At 37.0% G+C, this 14099-nt stretch overlaps 1 protein-coding gene across 1 annotated transcript; it reads right to left on the bottom strand.

Annotated features, from left to right (window-relative positions):
• Positions 1-1964: 1964 nt before the first annotated feature.
• LOC104756461 (protein MIZU-KUSSEI 1-like) lies at positions 1965-3093 on the bottom strand. Its single transcript, XM_010479060.3, has one exon. The coding sequence runs from the start codon at positions 2965-2967 to the stop codon at positions 2095-2097; it is 873 nt and encodes a 290-aa protein (XP_010477362.1). The 5' UTR covers positions 2968-3093; the 3' UTR covers positions 1965-2094.
• Positions 3094-14099: the final 11006 nt, after the last annotated feature.

Here is a 14099-nt window from a genome sequence, read left to right as displayed (position 1 = left end):
ACGGATAAAGTTCGAAACCTATATGGATCTTGAAATATGTAAATAATTGACTAATAAAGTTGGCAGAACTTAGCACACCCGTAGTGATTACAAATCAATATGTGCAACTGTCATATTTTCTATTTGAATTGGTTTACTAAATTTAATTTCAGGATTTACAGGCAGCGCAATGGATGATCGGAATTAATCTGACTTATCTTATACTTCTTTTATAAGATCCCATCTTATGAACAATGGGCAAATCATTTACATGGAAAAATATTCATTACATTGCATTTAAACAATACAAAGAGAGAACCGTGGGGGTTGAAAGTGCACGTGAATGACAGAAGACTAAAGGAGATGGTTGTGGAGCCAACTATGTCTCTATGTTAGGATTAATATCGACCCTCGTGTGCATCACCCATTCCTCTCCATCTCTTTTTTTTATTTAACAGCCTCTTATTTTCTTTTTTTATTTAATCATACATATTACAAAAACAAAATTTTGCAGATTTTGAGAATCTATAATGGAGAACAAGAAAAATCAAACGACAGTACTATACATTTCATATAAAAAGGGGACAAAAGAACATATCAATAAGATTATAAGTGCCTCACATACCTTGCTGGATATCACGATTTTGCATGCCTCTGTCATTTTCTGGGACGTGGGCTTCTTCTTTCTATATTATTGATGGAATTTTCATGATAATATTTTTTCTATAAAAATTAGTCAGTATTCATGTACGGTGAATGTATCTCAAGATACCGATCAACGAGGGTGTCTCTATAATTTTATTTTTTATTATGTGAATATTGAATTGGGAGTGTTCCGTAGGACAACAATTCCATGATTGAATATATGACTGTTATTCGTGGCTTTACTCTCGAACAACACAACGCAATATTAAATCAAACTAGAGCGTGCGTGCGTGTATATTATAAGGGTTTTCTTATTCCAATAGAATCTTAAATTATTTGTATCCAAAACATATATAAAAGGGAATGAGTCGAGTGACGGGGAGATGCATAACTCGGTGCGATCAAAGAGACAAAAGTTAAAAAAAGGAAATAAACAAAAAAGGTCCTACCGAGGCACACTGATTTGGAACCGAACCAGACACCGAAGCTAAAACCAAGATCCACGATCCTGTTTGGTCGCAGTCGCACATTACTTTAGCATGGAGGTTCACGATATGCGCCGTATATACTTGCAATTGACATACCAATGGGCGATGGTCCCTTGGGATTTTGGAAGAACTATTAAGTCCAGACGAACGCTATTTGTTCAATTTGGTGAATATATTTGTATTGTTAGATTAAATACGAGGATATGCTTAGATAATTAAAAAAAAAAAAAAAGTATATCCTATCATTTTCTGTCTTGACGAAAATATATCGAACCAAATTCGTCTGTCTGATCTATTAGCCAACAATATACTAATTAAGAAATAATAGAGTTAAGAACTGTCGATCATCTCTCCCTTTTAATCTACCTACCAAAATATAGTCCATATTATAGTATATACATGAATACATTATATGTAGTGTTCAAAATAAAAAAATTATGTGGCGTTACTTAATTTCATTAACTTATGTGCGGCTTAAATAATTCTACTATCGTACAAACTAATGATAAAGCTACCGAACATTAGGGTAATTAAGTTGTTGCCTTGTTTGGAAAACTAGCTATGTTTCTAAAAATTTTATACGTAAGGCATACAATGGAATTAATCAGTATATCGTCCTATGAAAATCTTTTCAATGGTCTAGTGTGTACGCAGTACGCGCGGGGATCAATTTATACCTCTGCCAAAAGCATGAAACCACCACTATATTATTTTTGTTTATATTTTCTTTTGGTAAAGCACTATATAGTACTCCGACATTGCGTAGGAATGATAGCTCCGTTTAATTGATCTTGAAAATATTTAAACAATATTGGCGAGTATCTTACGTATGGTATCCTCTAGAACCCATTATTTGTTTTAGGGCAAACATGATAAAACTACATATATCACTCTTTTGATGATTTTAAAATGTACAGTTATAGAAATAAAAAACACGAACATGACAAGAATCTTATTATAGTATTAGCCACTGTACTTAATTTCACGATCTTAAAAGAAATATACTAAGCTCTTGTCCATAACTACCACCCGGATTCATCATATGAAACGATTCTGAGTCACTCGAACCAGTGACTCGCTCAAACCTCGCCCTCAAGTACAGCGTCTGCTCCTCCTCGTCCAACGGCACAACTCCGGCTCCGACTGATACAGACTGCATCATCCTCAAAAAAACGGCGTCGTTCTCAGTCACCTTTCTCCTCACGGCAAATCCCATTTTCCTTCCGTTGCAAAACATCGACCACACAGGAACATCAAAGATCGAAGACGAGCGACTGCTGCTGCTTCTACGACGGTCACACTCGAGGGCTATGCGTAGAACACCGGCCTCGTCCATTTCTTTGGCTAAAGCCGCCGTGGGAACAGCTAGCTCGAGGAGGAGAAGCGGTGAAGATCCCACGGCGGTTGAGTCTTGAAGGCAGAAGCTTACTCGACCACGACGGTGGCCGAAGAAAGTTCCACTTACGATGCTGTTGCTATGGGAGGAAGAGGAGGAGGATGAGGATGAGTGGTCTGAAGAGGAAGAGGAGGAAGTAGAAGAAGACACTGAGACGGTGTCGTTTTGGTGTGAAGTAGAAGGTGGTTGTTGGTAAGTGCAACAGTATGGGACCATACATTCGATGAGTGATCGGAGAGTTCGTCGGAGACGGAATTCACGGGCACAATCTACGGTGGTTGGAGTGGTTATGATTTGCATGTGATGATAGTGATGATCTCTTTGCTTTCCTAAATCAACCATTGTTCTCATGATTTGTGTTTTCTCTGTTTGGAAGCTAAGCTGAGACTTGAGAGTGAAATTAAAGAAGTGAATATTGAGTTTGTTTTTGGTGAAGGAGAAGAGTAGGTTTGATGGCATATATGTATAGGTGGTGGTGGTAACGGAGAGTGGAGACTTTTGTTTTGCTTATTTTTGTTTTTATATATTTTTAAATATTAGTATAAATATAGTATATGCTTTTTATCTTCTTTTGGGTCTAGTGCAAACTTCAAGTAAAGAAGAGAAGGTCGAGCTTATTTGTATACTAATGATTTATACTCGTGGTTATTTGTGCATTTAAATCCAGCCACAAGATCATCACGGTTTAGCTAGATATTGGAAAAAAGATACATAAACAAGGTAGAATTTGAAGTGCAATGACGTGTAAAATTGACATGCATTAACTTTGTGTATTTAAGGAAGTATTCTTCATACGCTCGTTCTCTGAGCTCTTGTGATATATAGTAACTTTTAAACCTAAAGTTACACATCAAAGTTCATCTTATTCGTGTAGCATATACGAGAAAAAAAGGAAAAAATAAGGCAGTGGAGGAAGGAGCATAGGAAGTGGGGTCAACGTGTCGCAATATAAAACGAGTTGGACCCATTTGTTAATGTAATATCCAATCAGTAAGTTTGGAAGGAAGCGAATGGTGCGCGTGCGTCAGTCCAAGTGAAGTCCCACGCAGCACTTGACACTTCCAACCATCTTTCACTTCTTCTTTTTTTTCGTATTTTACTTTGTCAATTGTTTCACAGTCAATTGAGAGTTAACTTTATACTAATATAAATTTTCTCTAATCGTATCAAAATTAGTTAATCACCCCCAAAACTCGGGCTTTATTTACTTTAAGATCATGTATTGATGTTGGATATACAATTCCAAGAATGGCCTGGTTACTCACCTTTTCTTATGTACATAGTATGTATAATAAATCAAATTAGGAAATTGAAGCACTTCTGCTCTTTTCTTAATTTTTCTACTGTTTAGTGTTCATGAAAAGATATATGCGTTCTTCTGTCATTACAAAAAGATATAGATGCTTTTACCAAGAAAAATGTAACATGAGAATAATGATGCATAGGGCGTGAGGGCCTAAGAACAAGCATGCATAGAGCAATGATTAAAACCCAATCATGCTCCGGTATTTTTTTATAGCATTATTCCTTAAGATGCTGATCTTTATAATCATTGCTTATATCGATTCATGATAGTTTTGCGTGCTAAATCAAATTATCATGTATGGGGTATAGTAGAGTAATTTTTAACCTACTTTTAGAAGAAGTATTCATAGCATATTAGCATGGCACCTTGAGAAAGAAAATTTCGAAAATCATTTTCAACATCATTTTTAGCTTTTTCTTATATACTCCCTGTTTTTACTTTAATATCAAGAGTCTTAATATTTATAGGAGAACAAAAAACGTTTATACATCCACATAGTTTAGTTAGAAGTTGGTATTCATAGAGACTAAATCTTGTTTTCCTTCATTATTTGCAGATTAGTAACATTTGTAATTTCATGTTGATTAGTAATACAACAGGATAGTAAACTTTATAATCATTTAAAGAAAAAATAAATTTCTTTTCAAAATCAGTTCCATAAAATGAAGAAACTTCGTTTCAAAAGCATTAAAAGAAAAATACCATCGATAAATGTTACGATTAATCTGTCATTGTACTATTTTACATATCATTAGAATCCTAATTTGTTGATGTCCAGATCGGTCACAATTAGAGTATTTTAGTTCGGTAAATTGAAGTCGAAGTTCTCTTCTATTAATCGGTGCCGAGGCACAAAAGACGGATTACAACACAACTTAGACGAGTTACAAGCAATGGACAATTACAATAGACGAGCTGAGGGCTCGTCGATTAAGCTTATGGACGAATGAGGCCTTATACTTGCTATCCGTATTCTTTTCTCTTTCTCGTGATCCCCATTCTCGAAGACCGTACGCCTGTACTTATAGGGAACTGTGTCGGTTCGTCCCCTAGAAAGACCAAAATACCCCTCATTCCTAGGAGGTTTATTTTGGGCTTTTCCTTGGACCAGGCCCTTTGTTGGAGTGAGGATCTACTTTAACATAATTTTACTCGGTTTTCTATATTTTGATGATTGGCATCTTGTTTTTAAAGCTTTTAATAATAATAGTACATTACAATTGTTTTTCTTAACCACAAAAACTTAATTAATGGAACAACCACATGTTATTATTACATTCAGAAAAGTAAATATAAAAGCACATATCACATCATTCTAAGTAAGATTGCATGCAGTCCAATCTTTTGAATCCATAACAGTGTAGATTATATATATTGTCTTATTTTAAATTATGGGGTTTATGGATTAGGTTAATAATAAATTGACTTCTTAACCACAAACAGGTTGATTGGAAATAGATAATGATGAGAGTTGTAAAATACTTCTAAATTCTTCATAGTCAGTATCTAATCAAGTTTTTGTTTGGCGCGGTGTTGAATTTATTTACCTATCAATTTTTTTTTCTTTAGTTTTATATAGACATTTAAATTAGGGTAATTCTGAAGGTTTTCTTTCACAAATATTTTTAATATGCTCACAAGAAATAGAAAGAAGAAGCACATATACAAGTTAAAACAACATCGATCGATATATTTATTAACTTATACTATTTTATATACTTTCTTATATATAATTTCGAATGTTTAGTAAAACAAGATAAATGATAAAAGCAGACATGCATGGCACACAACTTTTTTTTGTTTTGGATCATATGAAAAGGAAAAAACATGAAAAGCCAGTATGTGAATCCTTTGTTCGCATCATCACTTTTTTATCCTTTCACTGAAGTTGTCGGCTTACGTTTCATAGTGTAACTTTAACAGAGGTTTTCGTTACACATTTTCACAACTATTATAATGAATATAACCAAAGATAATCACTAATTCAACAAATTGCATGATTGTCTTGTCTTCATTAATTTTTTAATGTCAACAAAAAAATGGAATTAGTTAAAAATAGTAAGATTTTTTTTGGTGTGTCACATTTTGGTGAAAAAAATTTACACTAAATTGATGTTTGGATGTCCCTTTGAAGATGGCCTTACTAGGAAGGAACTAAAGGACACACATGTAAAAGTGGACCCATTTCACTTCCCAAATGTCCACTACCTAAATGAATAGGGGCTGAAACTTTTTCACTCATGGGAGAAATGTCGGCGGCTAGGGTTTTCGCTCCAGTGCTCTCTCGTGAAGATTTTCTGCTTCATTAATTAAGAGCGTCCCTAGATTTCAGTCAGTGATAGAAATCTCTCTGTCTGCTGTTTCATTAGGTCTGTGTGGCCTCGGATTTTTGTTTCAGATTTCGGATCTGCTTTTAGTCGGGAGAGTTCTTCAGATCTGGTGTTCTAAGAGTTAAAGATTTAAAGTTTTGGTCGGAAAGAGATGAGTTGTCCAAGGAAGAAGAAAGAGCTGTCCCTTATGGATGAGTTGAGAGAGCTCAATCTGCTTAAAGAAGGGGAAGAGGTAGAAATCCCAGATCTGGAAAATAATGATTTGATTGAGGAGAACTCAATGAGTGTTATAGTTCGCTGTTTAAATCCCTCAGTTCATAAGGTGGGGGGACTAGTTAAAGCTCTGCCGTCAATCTGGGGAATGGAAGATAGAGTGCGTGGAAGAGGAGTTGGGAGCAGTCGGGTTCAATTCATTTTTGACAATGAAGGAGATCTGTACCACGTCTTGTTCAGAGGTCCTTGGTTTGTGAATGGTTGGATTGTGTCGCTGGATCAATGGAAACCTAATCCGGGACCGGATTTTCTCAACAAAATTCTCTTCTGGGTCCGAATAAGGAACATCCCTATCCATCTCCTTAAGAAGCAGACTGTGGAAAGCATCATTGAGCCTAAAGGAAAAGTAGAGGCAGTTGAATTTCATGCGAAAAACTCAACCTCATTAGAGTATGTAAGAGCTCGAGCTTGGTATAAAGCTGATGAGTCTCTGGAATTTGTAAAGCAAGCAAAGTTCTCATCTGGTGAAGTTGTTAAGGTTAAAATGGAGTACGAGAAGTTGTTGAAAGTCTGTTTCCTCTGCTTTAAACTCACTCATGATCAGGCAAACTGTCCGTTGCAATGCTCCCAAAAAACAGGCCAGCGAAGAGGAAATAAGAAAGATCAGTACTTGGAGGCTCATGTATCAAAAGGGAAAGGCAAGAGTGTAGTTTTGGCGGAAGCAGAAGGTGGGACCTCTCAGTCGGCCTCAAAACAGAGATCCAAGAAAATCAAGAATAGACTACAATGGCCGACTCAGGAGGGTTATGGTAGAGGCACAAGGGTGACTCAAGAATGGAGACCAAAGGCGGTTGCTATTGAAAAAGAAACTTTGGGAAGCTCGCAGGGAGAAGGTACAAAAAGCTCAGGCGAGTCCGTTCTTTCACCTATTAAGAAGAGGCGCTTAAGTAACAGTGGAGAAAGGCAGGCGAAGAAGATTAAAACTAGAGACTCTCCATCTATTTTTGAAAGACTTGGAAACAGTGGTGACTTATCTAAGGAGCCGGGAACGAAGGGATCATCTGGAGAAAAGAAGAAGAACTCTCCTTCGGTGTTTGAAAGGCTGAGCTCTCAAGTGTCCAGTTCCAACTCAAAGCCAGGAAGCTCTAACTCGGCTTCTGTACATTCTGTCCAAGTGGCAGCTCACTTAGTGAATCATTCTGCTTCCATAGCAGCAAAGTCTCTCGTTTTTGCAGACTGTGAACCAGTTGGTAAACGTAGAGCAAATTTGAAAGAAGGGTTGATGGTTAATACTAACCCTTCGAGATCAATATGAGGATACTGAGCTGGAACTGTCAGGGGGTGGGGAATACCCCGACAGTTCGTCACCTGAGGGAAATACGGGGTCGGTATTTCCCAGAGGTCACATTCCTCTGTGAGACCAAGAATAAGAGAAGATACTTGGAGAATGTTTTGAATCATTTAGGGTACTATGATTTACACACGGTGGAGCCAAATGGAAAAAGTGGGGGACTTGCACTTCTTTGGAAGGATTCGGTTGCGGTAAAGATCATTCAGTCGGATAAGAGAATGATTGATGCGTTAGTTGTTTGGCAAGGTAAAGAATTCTACTTGACTTGCGTTTATGGGGATCCAGTCCAAAGTGAGAGAGGTGCATTATGGGAAAAATTGTCCAGAATTGGTGTGAGCAGAAAAGGTCCCTGGCTTATGACAGGTGATTTTAATGAATTAATTGATCCCTCAGAAAAGAAAGGTGGACCGGTAAGGAAGGATGCTTCATGTATCGAGTTTAGACAGATGCTAAATGCATGTGGGATGTGGGAGATCAAGCACACCGGATACCAATTCTCCTGGTATGGTAACAGAAATGACGAGTTAGTGCAATGCAGGCTGGATAGGACAGTAGCGAATCAACTTTGGCTGGACTTATTTTCTCAAGCCCAAGCGCATATCTAAAGAAGGTTAGCTCTGATCATAGTCCTTTACTAACCTGTATGATGGGAGAACAAAGGAGAAAATGGGCCGGTTTCATATTTGATCAAAGATGGAAATCGAGAGAAGGTTTTAATGACCTCATGTTACAGTTTTGGCAAGGAGAAAGTCCTCAGGGGTCAATGATGGAGAAGATTGCAGAATGTAGGAGACGTATCTCACGCTGGAAGAGGGATACCAAACCTAGTTCTGCAAGGAGAATACAAGAACTACATCATCAGATTGATCTCGCCACTCGTAGGACTCCATTTAGTAAGGATTTGCTCCGTCAGCTAAAGAAGGAGTTAAGTATGGAGTATAACAATGAGGAATTGTATTGGAAAGGTAAGAGTAGGTTGACTTGGCTTAACAATGGGGATAAAAACACAAAATATTTCCATGCAACCACAAAGAACAAGAGGGCTCAGAACCGAATTCACAGTCTGGTAGATGAAGAGGGAGTTGAATGGTTTGCTGACTTTGATCTTGGGAGGGTGGCTGAGAAGTATTTCAAACTCCTTTACACCTCTGAAGATGTGGGACACCGGATAGAAGAAAGAATAGGTGATGGTAACAGGATATCCCAAGCTGAAAATGATCATCTTATGAAGCCTGTAACTTTTGAAGAAGTCAAAAGAGCTGTGTTTGATATCAATCCAAGTAAAAGTCCAGGACCTGACGGGATGACAGGATTTTTTTATCAGCAATACTGGGATATTCTCGGAGCTCAATTAACAGAAATGGTCAAGGAGTTCTTCAGAACAGGTCATATGGATAAAGAGATGAACAAGACCAATATTTGTTTAATTCCTAAAAAGCTGAAGGCGGTTAAGCTAGCTGAGTTTAGGCCAATCAGCCTAAGCAATGTTGTGTATAAGATCATTGCTAAGGTGATGGACAACAGGCTAAAAAAGGTGCTCCCTGGGGTGGTTTCAGAAACTCAGGCAGCTTTCATTCAGGGAAGGCTAATCTCCGATAATATTCTTGTGGCACATGAGTTGCTTCACACCCTGGAGTCAAAAAATAAGTGTTCTGAGGAGTTCATTGCGGTAAAAACTGATATATCCAAGGCATTTGACAGGGTGGAATGGACTTTCTTAGAAGACTCCCTGCGATTGTTAGGATTTTCAGATGATTGGATCCGACTCATTATGAGCTGCGTAGGGACAGTGAACTATCAGATTCTAACCAATGGGACTCCTTATGGAGAAATCACACCTACTCGAGGACTGAGGCAAGGTGATCCTCTATCACCCTATCTATTTGTGCTGTGTGCTGAGATGCTTGTTAGAATGCTATAGAAGGGTGAACAAGAGGGTAGGATCACTGGTTTAAAAGTCGCAAGGAGGGCACCGTCCATCTCTCATCTTCTGTTTGTAGACGATAGCATCTTTTACTGCCAGGAGAAGGACGAGGAGCTCCATTACTTGATAAGTACCCTCGAGGAGTATAGTGTGGCTTCTGGGCAGAGGATTAATCTCCAGAAGTCAAGCATTCACTTTGGAAAATTGATTCCACCAGATAGAAGGGAGCAAATTAAAAGGATAACTGGAATCAATGAAGAAGGAGGGGAGGGGTTCTACTTGGGTCTACCTGAAGCTTTTGGAGGTTCCAAGATCTCTATTCTAAATTATTTAAAGGAACGTCTTCATCAAAAAGTATCAGGATGGCAAAATAACTATCTTTCGGCTGGAGGTAAAGAGGTTCTACTGAAGATGGTGGCCCTGGCTCTCCCAACTTATACCATGTCATGTTTCAAGCTCCCGAAGGCAGTTTGTCAGCAACTAGTTTCAGTGATGGCTGACTTTTGGTGGAGAAACAAGAGAGAATCAAGAGGGATGCATTGGAAGGCATGGGACCAGCTGAGTAAGCCGAAGAAGGAGGGGGGCCTTGGCTTTAAGGATATTGAGGCTTACAACATTGCTCTATTAGGGAAACAATTATGGAGAATGCTCACTCGCCCTGATTGTTTAATGGCAAGAGTCTTCAAAAGTCGGTATTTTAGCAAAACCTCTCCATTACTGGCCAAACTAGGTTATAGGCCTTCATTTGCCTGGAGAAGTATTCATGAAGCTCAGGAATTACTTAGACAAGGCGCAAGAGTTATAGTGGGCAATGGTAACACTATTGATGTTTGGCAGGATCCTTGGCTCCAATCGAAACCAGCAAGAAGCTTGAGAGCAGTGCTTAAGGTATCACCGCAGCAGTACCATCTTGTTTCTTCGATTCATAAGGTACATGATCTCCTTGAGGAAAATGGGAAAGACTGGAAGAGGGATATTCTAGATGCAGTTATATTGGAGGAGGATCGTAATCTAGTTGAAGAGATAAGACCGGTTGGAAGACATACCTCAGATAGTTATACTTGGGATTATGCTAGAACATGAGACTATTCTGTCAAATCTGGATATTGGGTCCTTATGCATGTCATCAAAGCTATGAAAACGTCCCAAGAGGTATCTCAACCTAGTCTCAATCCTCTTATCTCTCAAGTGTGGCAATCAGATGCTAGCCCTAAGGTTCAACACTTTCTGTGGAGATGCCTCTCCAATTGTCTCTCAGTCGCACATAATCTATCCTACAGGCATCTCTCTAAAGACAACCGTTGCCTAAGATGTCCACACCATGCAGAAACGACTAATCATATGTTATTTCAATGCTCTTATGTTAGACAAGTGTGGGCTCTTTCTCCAATACCGGCTCCGCCTAGTGGAAACTGGGGTGAATCTCTCTATGCAAACATGTATCATGTCCTGAACATCAAATCCTTCTACCCCAACAGAGAAGATTTCCATGCGATTTTCCCATGGCTCCTTTGGAGAATCTGGAAATCTTGAAATGATCTTAACTTTAAAGGGAAGGATTACAGCGCATTAGATACAGTTCACAAGGCGTTGGAGGATGCTGAGGAATGGAGACAAAGGAAAGGCCAAGAGGAAATGGGAAGAAGGACACCCCACCCACCAGTAAATGACGCTGTTAAATGGCAACCACCACCAATGGGATGGCTAAAATGCAATACCGATGGAGCTTGGAATGGTGAAGATACAAGATGTGGAGTTGGCTGGGTCCTTCGGAATGAATGTGGGGAAGTTAGATGGATGGGAGCACAAGCATTAAGAAAAGTAAGATCAGTTCTTGAAGTGGAGTTGGAAGCAATGAGGTGGGCAATGTCTACAATGTCTCGGCTGAACTAAAGGAAAGTTATATTTGAAACTGATTCATTGGTGATAGTGAAATTATTGAATAATAATGATCACTGGCCTGCTTTTGCTCCATTACTCCAAGATATAAGAAGCTTGCTCCCTACTTTTGAAGAGGTCAAGGTAATTCACATGCCAAGAGATGGTAACAGAGTGGCGGATCGGGTAGCAAAGGAGTCTTTTTCGTTTCAAAATTTTGACCCTAAACTATACTCGACTATGCCAAATTGGGTAAAACAACTTGTATTGGTGGACAAACCAAGTGTATCTTGAATGTTGGTGAATGAAAGTTGTTGTTGAGCAAAAAAAAAAAAAAAAATGAATAGGGGCTGATTTCTCTCTTTGCTATCCGTCTCAAATTTAATTATTTTCCCTTATCTATAGTTCTAAGGACACTACTATTAATCCTTAAACGGTTTCTTTTTATATATGTGTCGTGTTCTAATACGATGGCTGTTTATTAATTGAGAGGTATGCATGATCTGAGTGGTTTAGTCAACTTAACGGCATACTTTGGAGAGGGGGAACATGCTTTAAAATTTTTATTGTAATCAACCACTTTTTAAAGTGTTAATTCTACTTTGCACCCTTCTGTGGTTTTGTATATCAAATTATTAATTAACGTTATCAACACACTCTTGATCACTGCAACAATATAGACATATAGAGCTAATTACTTCAGACATATAAAATATATTATACTGTAGTGGGAAATAATTTAAGCTTTATGTTTATGACAATCTAATGCCTTCATGATGGCATGAATTATCAAACGTTTAATAATGTACACTCAGCTAGTGGACTCTAAATACAAACTAATCTATATATTTAATTATATAAATTATATAATAATCATATTTTGACCGCCCAAAAGCCTAATTGACTGAAAAATGAAATACATGTGATACCATGATATAATACATGAAAAAACAATGTAATCATTCGTTGAGTAGGTTCTAGAGATTATGGGCGAATGTTACCAGCCGATAGTAAGTCGAATTATTCGTTAATTAAGCCGTATAGACACTGGGCGAAAGTTATATTGCGGTATATATATTGGACTTGTCCCTCACGACCCTTACCTGAATTAGACCCACCGTCGGTCATTCCACAAAACTAAATCAGCTATTGAAATGATCCAACGAATGCAAGTATAATATCACTTGTAACTGGTTCATTGTAAACTTAATGAATTGGAGTCTTTGATGTAAAAAGAAAATGGTTCATGGCAGTTTTTTCCAGTGTGAATTCATGAGTTAATAATACGCAAGTCAAGACATCTTCACATACAAGTTTTCTTGAGATATCATGAAAATGAATATGAATATATCGTAATGCCTTTGCAGTGCTATATAACTTTATAAGTGGCAACAAAGGCCCAACAAATTAAGAAGATGATCGAGTTGATGTCTGATAAAACCCATAATACTGAACCAAGCCGTGCTTATGGGTTATGTTGATCATACTTTAAGAAAAAGATTCATGTGTTAATTAGTACAAAAAAATTAGGTAAAAGAGAGGTATTATAATAAAGATTAGGTATAATGTTTACTGGTAATTGCCATTATTTATATAAGTGCAACCGAACTTGTAGTAGAGGCCCTAGTTAGTGTTTGTTCGTCTCGACCTATTCATAATTAAGTTTTAGATGAGTTCGTTAATCTATATATATGATTTTAACTTTTATAAGGCTGATTTGTTTTTTTTTTTTCTTTCTTTGCAATTTCGCATGACGTTCCAGAATCCAGATGTGGTTTCTGCCTCCGTGTCTACGTTGTATCTGATATAGTGTTTTAATGGACCTATGTGAGGTCGAAGATAAAATTTTGCAAGGCACAATAATTATGGGCCTATACCGTCTGATTTGGGCGTAAAACTTATACACAAACATCGTTGTACTCTGTTTTTCTTCTAATTTTTAAAAACTACTTAAAACAAATATGAAATCTCTTATAATGTTTATATTTATATACAGTAACGTAGTTCGACATATTTGACAAAACAATTTCTTGCTTACTTTTAATGCTTTGAATTATAACGTTTTTTGTGTAAAAAAAAACTATTGTTTTAAAAAGTATACTATATTAAAGATCCGTGCTCTAGCACGGGTTGAAATTCATTTTACTTTTATTGTAATTTTTATATAAAATATAATTTATGTGATTGTTTTTAAAAGTTTTTTTGGATAAAACATTATGCAATAAAATCATATGCTAAATATTTAGCATATGATAGCTTGAAAAAAACACATATTTGTAAGTTTTATATTATTAATGATTCGAGATAAGTAGCCGTGCTATAACACTGGTTAAATTTTGTATATTTTATATTTTAGAATAAAATTTTAATATGTTGTATTAGTTTGTATATGTGAAGTTATTTCAACAATGTATATTCTACATCATGACTTAAATGTCATTATAAGACATAATTTGTAAATTTGATTTTAAAAAGCGAGTTATTATATTATGAGTAAGTTAATATATTATTATACTTTTTGTTTTAATATAATTGATTTCTTGAAATTCTTTCATATTATAGTTACGTATTATTGACATTGCTATAACA

The sequence above is a fragment of the Camelina sativa genome, chromosome 17 (genome assembly GCF_030686135.1).
Source record: "Camelina sativa cultivar CO46 ecotype springtype chromosome 17, ASM3068613v1".
In the NCBI taxonomy this organism is placed as follows: Eukaryota; Viridiplantae; Streptophyta; class Magnoliopsida; order Brassicales; family Brassicaceae; genus Camelina; species Camelina sativa.
The sequence above is the reverse complement of the archived record's forward strand: the minus strand, read 5'-3'. Positions and strand labels throughout refer to the sequence as shown.

Coding starts and splice junctions, on each gene's coding strand:
- LOC104756461 (XM_010479060.3), bottom strand. CDS start 2,967: ATGCCATCAAACCTACTCTTCTCCTTCACCAAAAACAAACTCAATATT.